Source organism: Rhea pennata, chromosome 1 (assembly GCF_028389875.1).
Source record: "Rhea pennata isolate bPtePen1 chromosome 1, bPtePen1.pri, whole genome shotgun sequence".
Taxonomy (NCBI): domain Eukaryota; kingdom Metazoa; phylum Chordata; class Aves; order Rheiformes; family Rheidae; genus Rhea; species Rhea pennata.
In genome coordinates, this window is record NC_084663.1 from 52,091,328 (window position 1) to 52,114,518 (window position 23,191).

General features: G+C 37.5%; 1 protein-coding gene across 9 annotated transcripts in view; it reads right to left on the reverse strand.

Moving 5' to 3' along the window:
* Positions 1-1,319: 1,319 nt before the first annotated feature.
* Positions 1,320-23,191, reverse strand: part of BLTP3B (bridge-like lipid transfer protein family member 3B) — a 63,382-nt gene continuing 41,510 nt past the window's right edge. For 2 of the 9 annotated variants that reach the window (XM_062585843.1, XM_062585853.1), the window contains 8 exons: positions 20,188-21,695; positions 19,588-19,763; positions 18,069-18,205; positions 16,469-16,619; positions 8,925-9,181; positions 6,676-6,784; positions 4,066-4,235; positions 1,320-3,386 (listed from right to left, as the gene is read on the reverse strand). In XM_062585843.1, coding sequence (XP_062441827.1) covers positions 3,258-3,386; positions 4,066-4,235; positions 6,676-6,784; positions 8,925-9,181; positions 16,469-16,619; positions 18,069-18,205; positions 19,588-19,763; positions 20,188-21,695 — 2,637 coding nt within the window. In that variant the 3' untranslated portion in view covers positions 1,320-3,257. The other 7 variants (XR_009959704.1, XR_009959706.1, XM_062585863.1 and 4 more) reach the window with 7 other exon arrangements.

A 23,191-nucleotide genomic window follows, 5' to 3' on the forward strand; every position in this document is an offset into this window, starting at 1 on the left:
GAATCATTTTTTTTCCATCTCGTCACTTTAAGTTGTTTGCTTCTGCAGTATATTGGCACATTTTGTACTCTCAGAATAGTAGATGTTCAGGTTTACTTTTGTTAATACGTTCCATTTACACTTACTATGGACTTTATTATGAATAAAACTAAGCATCACCGTGGCAGGCTCAGGAAACCTTCTGTAGCTAGCAATTATCCTTTGGAGATCAATTGTATGATTCCAGTTTAAGACAACAACTCCTAGAGAGGCAGCATATGAACAAACAGATACGTCTTACAGGATCATGAAACATGGCTGCAGGCAGAAGAAATGCAGTTTCCCCCAATCCAGCACCACGATCCCATCTGCCAAGAGCCACGATGGGCTTCCTGTGGGATTAGAACAGCTACTACCATGAAGCAGGCACAGGGGCAGCAAAGAATAGGACCAGTAAATTCTTTGAAAGAGCCATGGCAGCATGAAGTAGAGTGCATCAAGGGAGAACTAGAGTTTATACCACACACAGCAGATACAAGCAGGATCTCTATGAAGCTGCGTCTCTAACAAGTCTTTCTATAAGTAATACTGTAAGGCTGCATTATTTTGATTTAAATTGGTGCTTATCAATATGTTAGAACTGGAACAGTGCATGCTGGAGTGATTCAATGACCTAGCCTGGAAAAGTGCAGTCTTTTCAAGGTGGGCTAGACATTAAAACAGTGTTTCTAAATAAACTGAATGAGCTAATCTGCAGACTAGTCTAAATTCCCACAGAAAATAAAACGTGTAAACAGTATGACTACAAGATTTCTGGAGTCAGTTTTCTGCATATATTGAAGTTCTCCAAACTCTGTTCTATTATTTCTTCATTCAATAGGCTTCTACTGCTGGCATACTTTTCTTATCCAGGACTTGGGGGTTACAAACAACAGCAGGGCCCCAAGAACAAATTAAACCTTTTTATTTAACCTGGGGCCATTAATTGCCATTTTTAATTTAACATATTAGTTTAACTTTGTACTTTCAAAACATTAAGGAACAAACTCCCTTTATCCGTTTTCCAGTAGCAAGCCTGGTTTCAGAGTGACACAGTGCTATTATTCTGAATAATGTCAACCCCATAAACAAGCACACTCATCTCCTCTGAACTGTCCACAAATGATACTCATTACTGCAAAACTGCCCTGAACTAGAACTGTATTCAGCTGTAGTGAAGTGGAAGAAGATAAACCCCAGAATTTCAATACTCATACTGAGAAAAGCATTAAAAAAAAAAAAAAAAAAAAAAAAAAAAAAAAAAAAAAGAGCAGATGATAGCTTGTGCAGTAACAAGGACAGATTTTTGATATTGCTGTTTATTTCTTTTTAAAAATTAAACAAATCTCAACATATTATTCCAGCAACATGCTACTAAGCAGTCTATACATTCCTTTTCTTAAGATCATTCTAATTAGACTGTGGTTGGGGTAAACTGAATTAGAATTCAGACTTTAATAGTACCAATCAGAACTAAACCAGTTGAGAACTCCTTCCCAGAATCTGGTATTATGTTTCTTTTAAATTGGACTACCCACATTTAATACTGCATTGTCTTAAATACCTTTCTGAAATATAAATATTCAGTTTCTCTATTAGTAACACAGTCTTAGGTATATTTTTTCATCATATTCAGGGTGATTTACCCTGTTCACATAAAAATTTCCATGGTATGAAATGGATTTTAAAACAGGGTCCTGGGTAGCAGGCTTTTAAATAGTGTCTGAACCAGTTCTTCCATAAAATTCCTGATTAAAATCTATATATTTTCAGTAACTATTTTCAGCAGTGCAAATTATGTGTGTCCTCCAAAAAGTTTTAATCAAAATCAGTTTAATTAAAACTAGCTTGATAGCTTCAATATGCAAAGTCGAACCACAGGATATTAAATACTTTGAGATTTATCTGCATATCTACAAACAAAACTTCCCTCAAGTATCCTATGGTGTAGAAACGACTGCAGTAGCAATTAAAAGATTTTCAGTTGTCAGATTCAAGGTCACTAGTTAAATTATTCAGTCATTTTTACTTCTGGCAAATAGTCTCTTATGGGCATGTATGCTTTTGTTTATTGTTCCCTAAATTGTTTAGAAGCACACTCTTATATTCTATATTTTACAGTGTTGTGCTTTTTTATTTATCTGTACCAGTTTTTAGCTGAAAATTATTGTTCAATTTATACAAATCACCCATGATTTAAACTGTATAATTACATATCATGTAATCTTACAATTTCATAGGGTAATTAATGAGTCTCTGAAGCTTTTTTATCAAAAAAAGCAATATACAATTAATGAATCCCAGTAGGATTTTTTTTTTTTCTTACAAGCATAGACATTACATATTTAAATACACTGGACCAAATCCTAAGGCATGTCTGATGAGGTATGCAAAAATCAGACATGCATGCAAAACGACTGAAAGCTCACCTTTCACAAACTGCTAGATCCTCTTGCAGGGCTACTTTCTCATCGCAGAGGCACCAAAAAAAAAAAAAGTGACTATCTAAGTTACACCAGCTGGAATGATACAGTGGACTTTTATGCAGGAGAAAACCCCCTTAGTATGTCTTCTTACATAAATTCTCCTTTACTGTGGTATTTCAGGACCTTATATGGAATGAGTACATGGAACTCTGTAGCATTGGAAGATTATTATTAAAATCCTCCCTGGGAAAACCACACTGAATTTAGAGCCAGTTTAGGATTCTTCGTATTTTAATTTGCAGTAGCTATACTACTCTAGAGATCTAGCCCATATCATCATAGTGCAAATGTAACCTCCTGTACAGGTACCTTTTGGTAATAATAAAACAACATAATTTTAACAAACAGAGGTACTGTATAATGAGGATTTTACTCAGTTATGCACATAGGCACCTTCTTTCACAGCCGAGTCATCCAGTTTTCAGAGAAAGTTTTTAAAATAACACCTCATTTGATAATATTAAAAGTAGAGGGTATGTTCTTTTTCTTGAGTAAATTAAAGTACAATATAAACTGATTTTTCCAACATCATTTGTTTCAAAAGGGCTGAAAAAATTACAATGTTGAATGATAATTTCAGAAGAGTAATTATTTCACAAACACTTTGTTTGTGATGAGAAAACTTTTTGTCCACGGTTAAAAAAAAAAAAAAAAAAAAAAAAAAAAAAGAGTGAGAAAGAAGAAAAGCTCATCTTCCAACATTTCAGAAAAGTATTTTAGATGTCACCATCCTTGCACTAACAGAACACTGTCCTACAGATGATGTTCAACATTCATCTTCTTTATATGAAGAAGCAGGTCATCTTTTTCCATTTGGACCTCAGCAAGAGCCATTTTAGCTTTAGCTAGTTCCTGTTTGAGACATTCATTTTCCTCAATAAGCTGAAACGATCAGGTTAAAAAAGAAAGTTAGTCGTGCTTCTGCACATGGTCAACTTTTCCCCATTACAGTAACCTTTAAAATACCATACAGCAATGCTCGTATTCATTGGTGGGTGCAGGCTGCCTGGTGTGAAGTGATTGACTCCCTCTTCGTGAAACATGGAGAGTTGATAGTTAGCTTCAAAAGCAAGATACCCCAGACTCCAAGTACAACAGAAGTGACACCAGGTTCTGAACTCTAGGAATAGATTCTTGCCCAATGGGAGAAACTGATATGCGCATTTTCTCACCAGCAATTCAGAATCCAAGTATGATTGATGGATTAGTACGGGTCTGACTCAAAAGAGTCTGGTCCTTGGTCTTTGGCAATTGTGTTGCACAGGATCAAGGAAGAGAGGAGTATGAATTAGGTAACTTGTAACTTGCTCCATCATAAAACTCCCTCTCATGTAAAGCAGAAGAACTGGTCTGTGGTGTATCACTGTATTTAGAGAGTAATACTAACTTTACTTTACATGCCTATGTACTGAACACAACTACAATATCTGCAATTCATATTTTCCATGTCTAAAAGAGATTAATATCCTGAAATTTTAACAACTGTGATGTTTAATTATTACAATTTTGTAAAAGTAAGTAAATAAACAAACATACATACATCAAAAGGAATTCTTAATACCTCATCTCTGAAGGAGGCAGCTGAATCCCTGCTTGATTTGTAAGGTCTGGAAATTTCACAGGATGTCTGTGTTGCTTGGTCCTGTGTTTTATGTCTAACTGGTCCAGTTGTTTGCTGCATTTTATCACCTGATTTCTTGGTCTTTGACACATCATTTACTGTTTGAAAGTCTATTTCAGAGAGAAATACTTGAGATTAAGAAGCTTTAGGTGTTTTTTTCTTTGTAGATTGATTCTCATCAGCACTAGATTAAAACTACTTCAACAAATATGCTTGTAATATTAAATATATCGACCTCCCAGAATCGGATTAAAAAATAAGTAATAAATTAATTAAAATAAAATCATATACTCTTCTGGAGAAAGGGAGAAGGGAAAGGAGGAATGAGAAGAAAGAACATTTATGTATCTTCCAGCTTGAAGAAAATTAACACATTTTTGTACTGATCACTATTATTACAGAATATGGATTCTGAATAATTATTAGCTACAGAACATCAATGAAGCCTGTTATTCAGAAAAAAACATCTGAATAACTATGTATTTTAGATCCTGATTACCTAAATTATCCTGATTATCTGGGAACATGAATTGAAATTGGAGGGGTGTGGCAGAAGATTGAGAACCATTAGTATTTCTACTGCAGTAATGTCTGCAGGTCCAAGTTGGATTTAAGGACTGTATTTACATTTGAAAACACAGCAAGACAAACCTGCAGAATCAAGTTTTTAAATTAGAAAATAACTTACATGATTTGCTAGTAATTTTTAGTGTTTATAGTTGAAGTAAACTATAACATCTACTAAAATGTACTCCTGTAAACCAAGTGTAAAATGAAGGATGCAATTCTTTCTAGACTAAATAATCCTCTGAGAGAGAGAGAGAGAGAGAGAGAGAGAGAGAGAGAGAGAGAGAGAGAGAGAGAGAGAGAAGCCCCCTAAACAAAATTTTTCTGTTCATTACCCCCTCCTCCTACCACACACACACACCTGAGGGTTCAAAAACACTTAACTGCAGATACATATATCATTATCACACCACTATACACCTCAGAGGTCTAGTTCATCTTCTCTACATCCTCCCATTAAGGAGGAGGTGGCAGTATTAAGATCATCCCGTAGCCTCCTCTTCCTCAAATCATAGAACATATTGGGTTTTTTTTGTGGGATGAAGGGGTGCAAGCTTGTGAGCAACAGTGAGCTGAGAAATAAGTGGTAGTTACACTGAGGGGCCAGGCTGTTCTTTAGAGGGATCTGAACAGGCTGGAGAAGTGAGCAGATGGGAGCCTCAAAGTTCAGCAAAAGTCATTGTGAAGCCCTGCAGCTATGAGTGAATAACTCCTCACAAGTAGAAACAGGGGGCCAGCTGGACAGAAAGCAGCCCTGAAGGAAAGGACTTGTGGGCCTTGGTGAACAAGAAGTTGAACACGAGTAAACAGTGAGCCCTCAAAGCAAAGGCCAACCACATACAGCCTGTACTAGCAAGAGTATAGCTGGCAAGTTGAGGGAAGTCATTACCCCCCCATACTCTGGACTGGTGAGATCACATATGGAGTATCGTGTCCAGCTTTGGATTCCCTGGTACAAGGAAGACACTGACAGCAGAGGGCCACCAAAATGATCCGCATCTGAAGCGCACGATGAACAAGAGGCACTAAGAGCACTGCACTTGTCCAGTCTGAAGAAAGGCTATGGTGTGATCATAATGCCATCTTCACCTACCTAATGGAAGGGTATAGAGATGGACCAGACCACTCAGAGGCATGTAGTGGCAGAATGAGAGGCAGCAGACGTAAGTTGCAACAAAGGAAATTCAATTAGTTTCTTTCCAATTTAAGTTACTCTATGACCTTATCATGTACCCACGAAAGACAACAGCAAAGTTTCAGCTCTAAATGTATTGCCTTATTACCAGTATTTAGCATTTATCCATACACACATAAGAAAAAATATTCAAAGTGTATGCATGTTTTATGAAAAGTACAAAGTTAAATCCCTGATCGAAACGCAAGTCTCCATGTAACCTCAGCTATGAGCTGCCATGTCACCATAATATATAGAACTTAAAATAGCTACTTGTACTACTCAGTTAATCTTTTGTTTTGCATTATTATAGTAATTAATTTACAGTACTAATTCATATCCTTTCTTATGTTCCATAACATCTAACAAAATGCCACAAACTGCTACTTAATACAACTTCTTGTTACTTATGTAATGTTCGTAACACAAGAATTACTTGTAACTTCTTGTAATTCAGACAACAGATACCAGCTCTGATAATTTGTAAAGACAGACAATTTTTCCTTTATTTTTGTGGTCAATCTCGAAAGAATCTATCACTTTCTTGATGAAATGAAAGGCGTATTTCTACTTTTCTGAGATGTGATTTTGCTGTGGGTTCTGATCATAGTCAATACACTACTTAAAGTTTATTTTTCCCCTCTGTGTGACTGCACTTAAAATTCAGATTTACAGTGGCACAATTTACACAGAGTAGAAGAAGTTATCTTTTGATTATTAGCGACATGTGTCTACACCAAAGAAAAAACAGTATTAATAGCAACATTAGATGATAATATGGATATATCAAGTTGCAGGAACATACATACCTCTAATGAGAAAAGAGCCATCATCATTTCTTTCTATCGAGAGTATGTCAATATGTAATGTTATGGGTACTAGTTCAGATGCCTTGAGATTTTCACGAGGACTGTCATCCTAAAATACACAAATACTCAAAAATGAATTTGAAGGTTTATTAGAAAATTGAAATAATTAAGATGTTCTATTACATATAAGTGGATTTAATGAAACTTGAAAGGCAGCATTTCAGAGTAGAACTTTCTAGTTCCCTCCCCCCCCAACTTTTGCTCTACGTTTCTTTTTTCCTGTGGATCATATTAAAGACCTGAAATTATCTCTAGGGTGACTCTGTTGAACTCAGTATATACTGAGTAAAATACTTCAAAGTATTTCACAGACATCTCAATAATATTAAATCCCAACTCAAGATGTTCTTTAGCACAGGAGCTCTCAGAGATAAGAACGCTGCACTATAAAATAACTTGTATCTGATCTTCCCTTGAACTACTTAAAGATTGAATAGATACAACTATCATTCTTGAGGGGATTTTGTCTTTTTAGAATTTAGATGACAGCAGCTGCAGTTCAGTTACATTAGTGTACTCAACAGAAGAGAAAATTCACAAATTGCTTCTTGTCAGGTCTCCCCAGGAAGTAATTTATAACTCATTATTCCTGTCAAGCAGAGTAATGCATCCAGTATAATCAAGAACTGTATGCATCACCAACATTAAACACATAGCTAGATCAAACTGTTGAGGTGCAACTGCCAAAATACCTTGAAAAAACACTGAGATTGCAATGGAAAGTGCAAAACTAAATCAAGAATTTAAGAAAGGTTCCCTCCGCTCGCCCCCCCCTTGTCTCTCCCCCCCACCCCAGGAAACATGCTGCATCAAGTCTCATATAGAAAAAATACTGCATTGAATAGGCAATACGTCACATAGTTGAAGCATATCCTCCTGCTCTTTATTACCCTAAAGCTCCAGAGAAATGAATCACTTGCATGTCAAATGGGCACTTCAATCCACACTGCATCTACCTGCCATTTGTCAGCAATCATGACTAACTTCACTGTGACTTAAGTGCACTACCAAGTGAGTGCTTCAGTGCTTTTGTTGCCAAGCAGTTTCTTGTTCCCAGTTTATTCATGTATATTTACCACCTCAGAGATAGCCATTTTCTCAGAAACATTTTGCCCAAGTCAAACTTCTTGCCAATAAATCAGAATAATTCTGTTTCAGATTTAGATGACTAAATATTAAGACCTTCCTTCTCACATTTGGGCATTCACTTTTGTAATAACACTGAAGTCTGAGGAACAGTTTCCCAGCTCTTTCGGAAAGTCCTGCTGCTACTCCTGTAGAAGAATGGGCCCTGAAGGACTGACTAAGGATCGTCAAGGGATGGAAAAGCTGCACAAAGGAGAAAGGGAATACTGATGCATTTTGATATTCAAGTGTTTACAGTAGACTGTACAGCTACAGTTGATCACTTCCATTTAAGAGCGACCCGAGCAGAATCAAGGCCTTACTTAGCACAGGATGCAGAACTTGAAGTGTTATTTTAGTGCTCACTTCAGTAAATTTACATAGGTGATTATTATCACTATGTTATAGTGATCAATAATTTTTAAAATCGTTCTTATCTTTGTAGCCCATGGCTACACAGCACAGAATTTATTGTCTCCCTTAAGCGTCTGAAAGGAAAAAAAAAATCCTAGGAAACTTGAGCAACAGTGCCCTCTTAGTGTTGCTATTTTAAGCTACAGTAGTGTGAAAAGCTTGTATTATTTAGTAACTGTTTCTAGGTAAGGCAGAACAAGAAATCTGGGTTCTAAGCAGCAGTATTCAAGTGACTGGAACTGGAATTAGAAAATCATTACTATGCTGAATAAAAAAAAGCTGAAACAAATACACTCTGCCTTTGGGAACCTGGGATATCTTTCCTGTGATACTCCCAGAGCCTGCCACTCTCAAAAAATGACTAAGTGAAGAAGAGGAAAAAAATATAAAAAAAGGGACAATGTATAAAATATATTCATACAACTAGTCTGGTCATGTAGAGAATTTATCTCTGGGTATACCACAATACCACAGAACTAACCAGATCTATGGATTTTTAAATTGTTTTAGTGTTATCTAAAAGCCTTACAGAGTATGATAGCAGTTTCTTTGAAGTTAACTATATCCAGATTACTAATTTATCATCAAAGAAACAAGAATGTTTATATAATGTTTTTTTTGAGAAGCCAAATAGGTCTTTGTTAACATACTTTTAAATTAATCCTTGTGTTAGAAACTTTTATCTTCATAGGCATCACTGCTGCAACAGTTTCATCTTCTAGAAAATGCTGAATGTTTGTGAGGGAAGATGTTAGAAATTCTGCACTGAAGTTCTCTATATGACACTGAAGAAAACCATTTTTTACAGCCAGCAGAGAATGTATGCTAGCACTAGGCCCACTTTCCCATCTCAAACTAATCTCAGGTGATGAATTAACTGGTCCAGCCACAAATTTACAGTCCGAACCTATTGCAAAAGGAAAACAGATTTGCATTAAAATTTTGCAATGCATGAAAAGCTAATACCAAAGCAATTATGATGCAATTACTTCCAACTCTATTGTCCGATCTCCCCAAAATATTTTGTAAGAATTAGCCAAGAATTACAGCCATACATTTGCATGATAATTTGAGAGCAATTCTATAGGCACTTAAAAAATACAGTGACAACCGAAAAGGACCAAATAGAAATATTATTGAACATACAAGCTTCATGTTGCCTTCAATGCCTTGAGAATGGAAAAACAACTATTTTGCATACTCCTCCATTAATTCCTTTAATTCAGGAAAACATTTAAAGTCTGTTCACACTTTCAGGAGAGCAGGTGTTCTCTTGGAAAGGCACAATTTCCTGACTCAAGAACACACAGGAACACTGAAACAGCAGGTTAGTAAGATGGAGAACATGACCATATATTGCTTCCATTATTTGGGCAGCAGTAGATTTGAAACTTAGAACAGAACTAGCAGTTTCTTGTTAGTTTCAGTATCTTTAAAACTAGTAAAAATAACAACTGCAACATTCAACTGAATAGTTCTAAAAATAAAATAAAAAAATTAAGATAATCAAATATTGAAAAAAAAGAAAAAGCCAGTATTCACCTGTACAAAAAGGAAGGTTCATCACCACCACCAAAAAAACAAAACAAAACAAACAAACAAAAAAAAAAAACCTCAAACGCAACTCAAGGATTAAAAAAAAAAGACTTTTAAAAGTCACTTTGATGGCTGACCTACGGAAAAATATATAATGTTCGCACCAATTATTCACATTAAAGAGCAAAACTACTGAAATTTGAAAGACTTGAAATCAAGGTAGGTCAAATAAAGTCAACTTAACTAATGTAAAGTTTACATTAGTTGAGCATCCACCTGTTAAGGAAACAAAATTTGAATTACAAGACAGAATTAAACCAAAAAATGGTTAATATAGATGCTTTCTGGTTTAACCTCTGGTTACCTCAAAGTCCAACACTTAAAAGTTCAGAAATGGGAAAAATACCCTGGATACAATTAATTTAAAGTAAAAGTAAACTCACATTTCCTTTCTCTATTTTTCTTCTATTTGATCTCATTCTGCCAGATTACTGACATGCTATTTACATATGCTGTACTGAAATCTGTGTGTTATATATTGAAATCTCCCCTTTTTCATTTCTGGCTGTGAGTATATGAGCAATTACTGTAAAGAGAAGGCTTACAAGAAACCTAATAGCACCCTTCCAATTCCTGTGAGGTGGTTACTGTGAAGACAAACCAGGCTCTCCAAAGGGGTACTTGGTATAAGGATGAGAGACAATATGCCTAGGTTGAAACAAAACAGGTTCAGACCAGATGCAGGGAATGAGGACAGTCAAGCAGTGAAATAGTTGCCCAGAGAGGCTTTGCAGTCTCTGTTCTTGGAAGTTTTCAAGACCTGACTGTGTAAAGCCCCGAACAACCTGGTCTGATCTCATAGCTGACCTTGCTTTGAGCAGGATATTGCACCAGACACCACCTCACATCCCTGCCGACCTGAATTATCCTGTGATCCTATGAAGTGCAAGTTTCCTGTGTGGCAACCTACTTTGCCCCTCTTTCAGAGAGAATCTATTCTGAATATACTGACATTTGCTGCAAAACAAATAATTTTTTTTAAAAAAAAAGAACACACACTTGGGTTGCAAGTTAGCTGCCTTGATTTTTGTTCAGAGATTCATATGCGCTTTTAAAGTGTTGCTTTCTCTGCAGTTAGGAGAAGGTGTGACACCCAGAAAAAAAAATTTCTTCAGTACAGTATATCCTGGATGACACTAAATAAAGGAAAACCATACTTCTCAGAACCAGTGACCATTCTGGTTTATGCATCCAGTTTACAAGGCATTTTGTTAAAATTGCAGTATGTCACTGCTGATCACAATACATTCATGAGTCAAAAGCTTTTTGATATATCAATTTTATACAGATATAATCAGGCCTCCTGTTAAAATAAAGGAAAGATGTTTGTAGTACGTGAATATATTTTCTAAGGCTTTTTTAGTTATTGTTAATCACTAATACAATGCTATAATAACCATTCACAGCATTAGTATTTAAGGATTCAGATCCTTGATAAACTAAATCATATAAAGTACACATCAAAGCTGCAGGAATCAGATGTCAATTCATGAAGTCACCACAGCAACGCTGTTGGCTCAAATTAATTGAAAAACTTGGCAAGCTAGTTTTGAGGCAAGAGAAGTTATGCTGGATTAGATAACAGGTTCATGCTAAAGTTAAAGTAGACCTCACATTGTATCCCACAGATCTTTGCAACAGTCCCTTTCACCTTCTCCCAAAGATCAATGTGTTTCAGATCATGAAAGTCCTTTCAGGATAGCCTCTGCTCCCTTTAGGAATATATGATTTTCTGGGGTTGCAATGCTGCAGAAATACTATATGTACTCAACTCAGACACCACCAGATACAGACCCAGAGTCAGGCCCTGGTAATGGTTGGTCACTGGTCATAGTATGCTTCAGCAAGATTTCTGCTGAACCTAGGAGGAATTCCTGGTTGCTTTTAGGGAGGGGTGGTAAGGTAATGTTACCTGTCAGTTCCTTTTGAGTAATGTAACATTCTTCTAAACTATACACTAGGCAGAGGGCTCTGAGATGCCTCTGGGACCTTCAGTAGTGGCACACAAGGGCCTTAAGAAGAACCTACAGGCAAAGGACATTAAAGCAGTCCTACATTTGGTCCACATTTCTAACAACTGGAAAAGTGAACTATATCCCCAGTGCAGATGCTGATAGGACACCCAGAAAAGATAAATGTCTACTGTGTTTCTGAAAAACGTGCCTCCTTTGCAGGGCAGCCAACCTCTAAGGAAAACAGAGGTATGTCTATACCCATGACACATGAATGTATCTGTTGATGGTAGAGTCAGGACAGATAAACGTATCATTGACCTGGACTGACGAAGACCAATGGAGAGAACGGCACATGGACATACTGAGAATAAGGCCTTCAGCCTCTGTTGTGAACCAGTATAATCTCTCCTTGGCTACCTCTGTGCACAAATGTGCAACAACTACAGCTATGTCCCCCTGCTTTCATCCTCTAATCCTTCCAGGGCTTAAGAAGTGCTGCTCCCATTAAAATAAAAAAGCAGGCTGCAAGAACCAGGTACTTTTTGTGGCTCTAGCCCAGACAGAGGGGAATTAGGCACTAATAGTCCTTAAATTCTTGAGAACAGCAACTTATCTCTGCAGATGGGAAAAGAACAATGATCACTTTGTCTAAGAAGTCTCTGTACTTAATTTGGGAAATCTTGTTTCCCTCAGGATCTACATCTTTTTCATAAGTGTAGTAAAAGAAATAAGTAGTATGTGCCCTAGAGACCAGGAAAAAGTGCCTGCAATGTTGCTGTAAGAATTCATCAAAGTATAAAAAAACTAGAAAAAGAAAAGATTACATAGTCTGTCAGTCACTTATGCAGTCAATCTTGGTTGTCCTGTAGATTTCTGAGGGCAGAGTCAAGAGAGAATTGAACACAAATTGGATCAAACGATTCAGGAGCTGCTACTAACTGCTGCTCCCTTCTCCAAACATGACGAGGTTGCAGTAAAAGCATTCTCCTTCCCAAAGTACATCTGCTATACCCCCCACCATCACCTTCACTGGCTATTGCTGCCAGCTGTAGCCAGCACCGCAGGGAAGTGCACAGCTGCCACACTGCCCTCAAACTTATCCCAGCTACTAGAATCATAGAATCAGTAAGGTTGGAAGGGACCTCTGGAGATCTAGTCCAACCTCCCTTCCCAACAGGGTCACCTACAGCATGTTAGGGTTGCATCCAGGCGAGCCTTGAAGATCTCCAGAGAAGGAGACTCCACAACCTCTCTTGGCAACCTGGTCCAGTGCTCCGTCACTCTCACAGTGAAGAAATTCCTCCTCGTATTCAGGCGAAACATCCTGTGCTTCAATTTCTGCCTACTGCCTCTTGTCCTGTCACATGGGAAACTGAAAAGAGTTTGTTCCCGTCCCCTTGACACCCTCCCTTCAGGTACTTACACACAGTGATAAGATCCCCCCTCAGTCTTCTCTTCCCCAGGCTAAAGAGGCCCAGCTCTTGCAGCCGTTCCTCATAGGGCAGGTGCTCCAGCCCTCTCATAATCTTCGTGGCCCTAAGATGGACTCTCTTCAGTAGCTCCATGTCTCTCTTGTACTGCGGAGCCCAGAACTGGACACAGGACTCGAGATGAGGCCTCAGCAGGGCTGAGCAGAGGGGCAGGATCACCTCCCTCCACCTGCTGGCAACACTCTTCCCAATGCACCCCAGGAGACCATTGGTCTTCCTGGCCACAAGGGCACATTGCTGGCTCATGGTCAATCTGTCATCCACCAGCACTCCCAGGTCCTTCTCTGCAGAGCTGCTCTCCAGCAGGTCAGCCCCCAGCCTGTACTGGTGCCTAGGGTGATTTCTCCCTAGGTGCAGGACTCTGCACTTGTCCTTGTTGAACCTCATGAGGTTCCTTTCTGCCCAGCTCTCCAGCCTGTCCAGATCTCTCTGAAGGGCAGCACAGCCCTCTGGTGTGTCAGCCACTCCTCTCAGTATGGTGTCATCAGCAAACTTGCTGAGGAGGCACTCTGTCCCCTCATCCAGGTCACTGATGAAGAAGTTGAACAGGATGGGACCCAGTACTGAGCCCTAGGGGACACCACTAGCCACAGGTCCAACTAGACTCCATGCCACTGATGACAACCCTCTGAGCTCTGCCTTTCAGCCAGTACTCAATCCACCTCACTCTCCACTCGTCTAACCCACACTTCCTGCGCTTCTCCAGGAGGATGTTATGGGAGACAGTGTCAAAAGCCTTGCTGAAGTCAAGGTACACAACACCCACTGCTCTGCCCTCATCTACCCAGCCAGTCATTCCATCAGGGAAGGCTATCAGATTGATTAAGCAGGATTTCCCCTTGGTGAATCCATGCTGGCTACTCCTGATCACCTTCTTTTCCTCCATATGTCTGGAGATGACATCCAGAATGAGCTATTCCATCACATTTCCAGGGATGGAGGCGAGGCTGACTGGCCTATAGTTGCCTGGGTCCTCCTTGCCCTTCTTGAAGACTGGAGTGACACTGGCTTTCTTCCAGTCCTCAGGCACCTCTCCAGTTCTCCAGGACCTTTCAAAGATGATGGAGAGCAGCCTGGCAACAACATCCGCCAGCTCCCTCAGTACCCATGGGTGCATCGCATCAGGGCCCAGGGATTTGTGGATGTCTAGCCTGCCCAGAAGGTCTCGAATCCTGTCCTCCTCAACCAAAGGAAAGTTTTCCCTTCTCTGGACCTTCTCCCTTACATCCAGACTACAGGATTCCTGAGGGCTGCCCTTAGCAGTGAAGACTGAAGCAAAGAAGGCATTCAGTAATTCTGCCTTCTCCGTATCCCTTGTCACCAGGGCCCCTGCCCCATTTTGTAGTGGGCTCACATTTTCCCTTATCCTCCTCTTGCTACTGATAATAAGTTTTTTTTCTTTTTTTTTTTTTAAGGTCTTAGTAGAGGGTTGCTTTTGTCTGGATATTGTTTTTTTAAGCTTTTGCTCATGTTTTTTTTCCGGTTGCTCTTTGTTACTGTTAATTCATTTTAATTGTTTATTTTTATCTCATTCTAAACTTTTTCCTAACCTTGATCCTCTAGAAAATAATTTTATTTTTAACTGTTTTTCTCCTTTCTACTTCTATTAGAAAAGAAATGGGGGAAATGGGCAGCAGCAGTGACTGCAGAGGATTCCTGACTAAGTATAGAAAGTTCTAAAGCCCTAAAGAGAAGAGAGGAGAGGATGCAAGTCATGAAAGGAGAGTAACCAGGAATGCAGAAACAACAAGCGTTACTTGCTCTGTCCCACTCATCCAGATACTCACCAGAAACAGACAAGAAGAGTTACAAAATAGCACTATTTGGAGACCCCAGTCACATTATGACTTTTTGTCCATAAAAATAAATCAGGCAGAGCATGGGCCTCTCATAGCAGCTGAACTAGAGAAAGCAGGTTCTACTTCAGATCCACATGAGCAGGAAGACGGCATGCTCTCACTGTTTATTCCCAGTTGCTTTCACAGCAGGTATGACTGATAAAGCAGGCAAACAGAAATCTGGTTATGAACTGAAGGTCAGCTGTGGATCTTCCCTGCTGGACCTCCCTCTTGCCTTCAGATGTCTGAATGCAATTGCAACATCATGCAACAGCTGTTCAGACAGCAGCTGCTGGCAACTGCTCAGCTTACCAGTAAATGGGTTCTTTAGTTAGGGCATCATAGGCCAGATCTCTGAGCAGAACTTCCTGAAGAAAATCCATGCTGCTGCAAGGCTGGAAATAAGTGGCAACCAACGGCTGCTATAGCTGTTTCCTAAGAAAGCAGATGAGCCAGAAGGCAGGTGCATCAGAGATCTGCCCCAAAACCCTACAGTGCAGAGCTAGTGCAGAGCTAGCATCCAACCATCCGTGTAGTAGGCTGGCAGAGGGGAACAAAGCAAACCATGACATGAAATGGCATGCCAATAAATCATGCCAAAAAAACAAAAAACAAAAACACCCACAGTATGGGAACTAGGATTTCTGGCAGAGGATGTGCACGTTCCCATGCCCAAGAACAGCTCTAACTTAATACACTGGCTTGTATCTGGCACCAAACCACACCCTGTATTTCAAATCTATCAAATTTACAGAAAAATACCTCTCATGATCTTTCCTGATACAGAGTTGGTTTTAACTTTTCCTAAACAAGAGAGTTTAAGTTAGTTTAAACTGTAGGTGTTAATTTCATCTAATGAAATAGATCTTGAAGAGAGGAATAAGCTGTTTTCAGAAACAATCTTTAAAACTAAGGTATATTTAAACAAAATACTGTTAGAGCAGTAAGGGTGTTCCAGCTTCATAAAACAGTAACATAGGGTAACGCAGCATATTTAATAAATTAAAAAAAAAGCAAGTGAAAGTTTTGTGCCTTTTTTCTTTTTTACCCCCACTATCATAAAAGGTTCCATTTTTATTTCTCTCCCACTCAAAGAATGGCTATTACCAAAGAAACTACTCAGAACAGTTATCGTAAACCAGCAGATGAAGGATGCTCTTGTTCTAACATGAGCACAAAGCTGTTTTTGTGCTTTAACACATTTTTATTTACCAATTAAAGGACATCCATAAAATGACCAATAACTAATGAGTGGTTACAACAAATGTTCTCAACTCTAATTTCACAGTACTGAGATCTCATTATCAGTTCTTACCCACAGTTCTGTTGCAAAGATAGTGTCGAACACTGATATTACCCAACTGATTTGGGATCACCTGGTTGACCTGAAGGCATATTTCTGTATCTTCACCTCTGATATCAATTTCACCATTAACACCAAATATTTGAAAAACCACAACAGACATCTGTCAACAAAATTAAAGATAAAAAAGATTACAAATTGAAATTACATTAGTTATCGTTTATGTAATTCTGTCTGCATAAGACACAAAGTTTTCTCATTGTTTCTTCTTTTTTGCGGTCACCTGGACAATGGATTGATCGATTGTCTGTCCTCATTACCAAACCAAAATTGGACAGAAAAGTCATGGAAGTGAGATAGACTTCTTTCACTCTGCCAAAGAAGCACGTGACCTTTGTGGTACTTGAAATTCCCAAGGCATACGCTCAGATTTATGCGTATCACAAATACATTCAAAGCATTTAAAGTGTTGAATCATGCCAGGGTAAAGCACCAGGATAGACTATCAAACCTTGGCAATCTGCATAGTAGTCAGTCCTTTTTCTCTATTTACTGGATTGCAATATCTTTCACTAAAAGCAGCAGCCAGTTTTTAAAAATCAGTTTTGGTGTCATTTACAGAAGATATACATTAATCATCACTAATACTATTTTAGGCTCATTTTCTAATGATTTTCTAGTTATCTTCTATGAATAGAAACAAAAATATGCTAGCATACATTTGCATAACACAATCTGCATGTATTCCACTTTCTCTACTGCCTACATGCACAGATTATTGAAAATTTATTTCAAAGGAACCCATCATTTAAGTAAGATTTTTCTTTTTTAAATGAAGGTGATCCACAAATGTTTTAAAGCAAAGGCAGGATTACACAATTAACTTTACCAACAAGGAGAATAGAAGGGCAATAAGTACAAGGGATTTCAGCAAATTCATTGTTTTTCTTTGGGCACACAAACTCTTAGATTTCCAGTTCCTGACCTGAATTATGAAAAGAATATAATCTAAGAAGCATTGATTAGTGCAAAGATCTGCAAGAAGTGGACAGCTAGCCTGAAAAAGTCAGAAGCTGGCATGGCATTTCAGGGGAAGTATCTCCCTCTACATGCTCTGCTCCCGTATTCTCTAAATATTGTCAATACAAAATACTGGATAGCAGATATTTCTGATATGACCCTGCAGGACAGTTGTTAAGCTCCTATACGCAAATACTACAGAATCGTACAAGTGCTAAGAAAGCATCTCTGTATGAGAGATGTCAGCTATAGAGTGCTTTCTTTGGGTTATATGGATGACTTACAAAGGTCACTTTAAATACCATACTTTTATGTTCTAAGTGTAAAGAATAGGACAACATTACAAAAATATTGTTACATACTAAAGCACTTATCAACAGTTGAGGAAATAACAAGGACACAGAATGCTCAGTGTAACTTGGATTATAACCTTCATTTTTACTTACTACAGGCACATTTGCTCTATAGGCTTATATAATGCACTAACAAAACCCCCTCCAAACTACTTGAAAGTTACCTCTAAAAGCATTCACCTTAGACCTATTTTAGTGCTTAGGTTACTGAAACATGGTATGGATTTCAGTAATATTACCATTTCTTCACTAGTCTCATGGGCATTCTCTGAAGCAGCACTCATGGCATCTGGAGATGACCCACCACAATTTTCAGTCACTGTGCCTCTTTCATGGGCTTGTTCTGATGGGCTTTGATAGTTTGTGGATGTAATACCTTCCATACACACATCAAAAAATGTGAAGTTAGCATAGACTTGAATCACTCCTGCATTAATAATAAAGTCACCATCTGTTCCTATACACATACATTAACTAATTTTTAAGATGAGTTAAATGGTTTGTTTATTAAACAAACATTTATGGTTGAACTGCCAAAACCATTCTTCTTACAGAGCATTCAAAATGTTAGATGCTATGCAAGTAATGCAGGATATAATGACAAAAATGAAATTAAACTCCATATGCACTGTTTAAAAAATTGTGAAGAGCTTTTCTTCTAGTCTACCACATCACACATTAAACTGATCCAGAAAAAAAAAAAAAAGTTAAATATTCCAAGTAACTTCATGCCTATATCCAAAAGCCAAGTATCTAAATTTGGCTGTATAGCAAATGTTTGCAGTTTTATCTTTACAGAAATAAGCTATACATTTATTTTGTTAGAGTGATCAGGGTAGGTAGTGTTTCCTTGACAACTAGGAAGCATGCAATTTTAACCTGCAGTTAAATATTGTTTAACAAGTTAAAAAGGTTATTAAAAATGGAAAACTTATTTTCTGGCATACTCCCACATGCATATGCAGGAATACTCCTACAATGCAAATACATATATATACATACACACACACACATATATATAAGGTTTGAAAGTGAAGCATTCTTCTCACTATTGCTCAAGACCAAAAAAAAAAAACCCATTAAAAAATATTAAGTTGTTCGTTATTCCAAATAAAAGTTATCATAAAGCAGGTACTCCTATTACTGTTTCATTGAATTCTTCCCCAGATCAGAGGCAAAGGCTCACACACAGACATGTGGAAATCAAATACATATCTGCTGTTACACAATCAATATGTAACAACTGCTCCATAAGGAGCAAGCTGCCAAAGGACTACCAAATGTATTTTTCTGGTAATTAGCATGGTAAGTATTAGTGAAAACCCATTTCTTTATCATCTACTCTTTAAACTGAAGCTCCTTTACCATTTGAAGCATAGCATTATGGTTTAGGGTACAAGTCTGTAAACACTTACAGCCAAAGCAAGTGCTTGTAAGCAGAGTACAGGTCTCCTTAATTCAGGGTTCCAATGCAGCACTGCAATGCTTTTGCTGTTTTCAAGAAAGGAAAATTAAGCAGCACTTAACTAAACTAAGTAGCACTACTTCAGTAGCACAACCTATGCTTTTCCCATGAAAATACTTAGTGAAGTATACTTTCACTGCTGTGAAAACACTTAGTAATGACAACTAGTGACTTTAACAAACAGCCCTATAACGTATCCAGGATCTGCTGCACTACAACTCTCTTAAGTATTGTTTTAGTAACAAACAACATTGTCATGTATTGCTTTAAAATAATTTCTTAAATCTACTTACCTTTCTCCAGAAAGCTTTGGCTGTCACTTCCATCACTCTCTATCAAATGTTCCTCTAACATCATGCTATCAATAGAAATGGTATCCAGAGAAACTTGCGAGGGACTTCTCTTCATATTCTTGTAAGAAACAGAGAATGCAGGGAGACTGGATGGACAACGTTCCTTAGACTTTGCACTTTTTGAATATAAAGACATTAAGAAATTGTTAATAAAAATTAAGAAAATGTCATAGAATTTCGTTTTAAGAAGTTATCTAAACTAGGCAAGATATAAAAGAAAAAATATTAGTATACGATAATCCTTTAGGCAGACAGAAGCATAAAAACAGTATTGCACTGCTGTAGACATTTGTGTCAATATTTTTCTCAATATATATTCTATAACAGGATAACTGAATAATACATAAATAGCTTAAAACAATTAAGAATTCATTTTAGTTCTTACTGAATGCTACTGCATATCTTTAGAATTATTTTACTTTTATAATTTTCATCTACAAGTTCACTTCCATTGACAAATTACCAACATTATTTCCTTTATACTTTTAGAAAATATTTTTAAATACCAAGAAAACTGATTTATTGTTAAATCTTCTATACCTTAATAAAGACTGGGAGGCAAACATTTTAACTGAGGTCATTTTTTCTTTGTTGATTTCAAGCTCTTCAGATTCTAAGGCAGTTTCTGCTTCCAAGTCAGTGACTTGATTAGGACAGCCTTCAGTTGTACCTTCCTGTTCATTTAACTTACTTGAGAGTATATTTTTGCCATCCTCTTTTTCAATAAAAGACTCAGCAGAATCTTCTCTCTTATTCAAAATAGTCACTGAATCCCTATGATGCAAGCTACTTTTGTCACTTAGTGGTCCACAGACCTCCTCCGAATCACTTCTGCTAAGAAGTTCACTGCTTCCTCCTTCACTTGTGTCTCCCAAACCTTTATCTGATGCATCATCTGAAAACGACATTCCTTTCTGAAAATCCACATTACTGTCCGATTTAAACAAAAGATGATCCATTAAAATGCCTTTGTTAACTTCAGCACTCACAGGCTTGCAGTCAGATACATAATCAAAATTAGTAATACTAGCCTGCATTACCTTATTATTAACTAATTTACTCTCTGAGGTAAGACCTTCCCCATTTTCCGAAGGGGAGAGCTCTGATGCCATGGGACTTTCTTTTTCCACACCTGGAGACTTACAGGGGTTTCCCTGACTCAGTGGATGGAGTAATAAGGCTAGTTCTGCACTCTTCAGTAGGATCCCAATGCAGACATCTGTTTGCTTTGCAGGTTTACCTGTCACTGCTTCTACATCATTCCTTAAATTTTCCAGGAGTAATACAAGAGATTCATGGAGGAACAGCAAAAAAAGATACTGATAATGATTGATCTGCATGCTTACGTGCTTTTGAATATGGACAAGAACATGTACATCTGCATCATATGAAGAACTTTCAGATCGTACTCCTGAAGTGTCTGATAAATGAGGCGCTTGAATACCATTAGTCAAGGGCTCTGTCTCACTGCTGTAATATTCCTTTAGAAGTTTTTTGCGTTGCAGTCTATTAGCAAGATCACTAGAGTCACTTTTTGGAATGTTAAAAGCTTTCTGATTATTTGATAAAAGCTCTTTTTGTGACTTTGCAAATCTCACTGGCTGGCAAATCCAAAGAGAAAGTGGGAATGAGTCCACAAAGCTTATTGGTCGGCCTTTCCCACTTTTCGTTCCTTCATAATCTATCCAAAACTGGGAAAAATGCAAGGCCCAAACATCAGTAGCTGCAGATGTCTTTAATGCATACTTATTCAATTTTGGGATAATATAACCTTTATAAACATCATGCATTTTAGTATCTTGTTCATGAGCATGTCTCTGGAAGATTGGATGCAAAAGGTTAAAATTCTGCTGGGACTTCGGAAATGCGGTGAAAGTTCTACTGAAAAATTCACAATCTTTGAAGTTTTGAAACAAAGCTTCCAGATCAGAGTGCCTGCAGTTTGGTGAGTATCTTGTATTCGTAGCAATCATTTCTGAACTTTGAATGGAAATTGCACGTGGTTGATCTTTATGAATTTCGGGTTTATTTTCAGAGGGAATGATGAACTGCAATAAAGGAACACATTTCATCTGGTTATAAAGATATATGTTAAGGTAGTATACAATTAAAGAAAGAAAATAGTCAAGACAGCTAAAATAAAGGAATATAATTTAAATGTTATGGGAACTCTATTATGCTAATATAGGCCATGGATAAGTCAGGCTCATAGATTTTGTTACCTCTCATTTTTTAAAAGGATGTTGTAACAAAACTACAACAATTGAAAAATTCAATGTTTATATAAAAATTATCAAGTCCTCAGGCCCTTCCTTATCTAAAGGATTTAGATTTAGGACAGCTATACTAGTTTGAAATGTCTCATGTTTTAGTTCACTTCAGAAAAGGCTTGCAAAAATTATCTTCAATTGTTCGAAAATTTTTGAACTCCAAATTTTAACTGCATCATAATTTGTCAAATAGGGTTTTTCACTACAGAGACCACTATAATATTTTATTTCTATGGCAAGACATAATGAAACTATAAAATGTACTAACACAGTTAATATTCTTAACATTGCAGAACACAGAATAGGTATTTTGTTACCATTATCTGAAAATCATACAATAAATGCTTGTCATGATAAAAATAAAAATACACCGCAACTCCCAGAAACCTCAAAATATTCCAGTATGAAGATTTCCCCTTAACTTGCATATCAGTAGCCTGAGTTTTAAAGAAAATAAATATTCTATGCCTGATCCTGCATCTGATGTTGCTACCACAGACCTTGTCCACACTAGTCTTGCTAGTATCAGTGATACTACCTTCTGTCATAAAATCTCCATGTAGAATGTAGAAATATCAGAATACAAAATTAATCCTGAAGATTGATTTGAAAGATAGGAGGGACTCCTCACGTGAGTAAAAGGACTCATGTCAAAATAACTAAGTACATAAATGTATAATAATTAAATACATAATAATTAAATATTAATCACACTAGAAAGAAAGATCGATGATTTGCCAGAATGAAAACAATGCAGTTAACAGGATAGGGAAGAAGCAACTAACATGAAGCAGGGTTTGAGGGATATTAAGGTACTTTCAGTTTTATCTTCTCTTAATTTAGTGGGCTAGTCACATCTAATCTTTAAGTATTAGATGAGTCTGTATTCACAAGTTGACTGGTTGTTCACTCTCAGGAATTATTTTCATTCAATACAAATAATATCCCCTTAAAATTCTATTTAAATATGCACCAAGAGCCTTAAGACAACCATCTCTCAGTAAGCTGACTATTTTAGAAACCTTGAAACCTCTCCTCTGGGCACCACTGAGAAAGCTCATTGTTACTTTTGCCTCAGCCTTGGAAGCAGATGCCCTCAGCAAATCAAGAGAGAAAAACACTGTCTGTTTGATAACTCTTCTCCCAAAATGAAAAGACAACGGAAGCAAAATCTGATGCTTTGTTGCATTAACACAGACCATTCTTCTGAACTAAAGCATCTAGCAAACAAACTTTTGTACCTGAGTTATAGCCAGGGGCCAGTGTGAAATAGA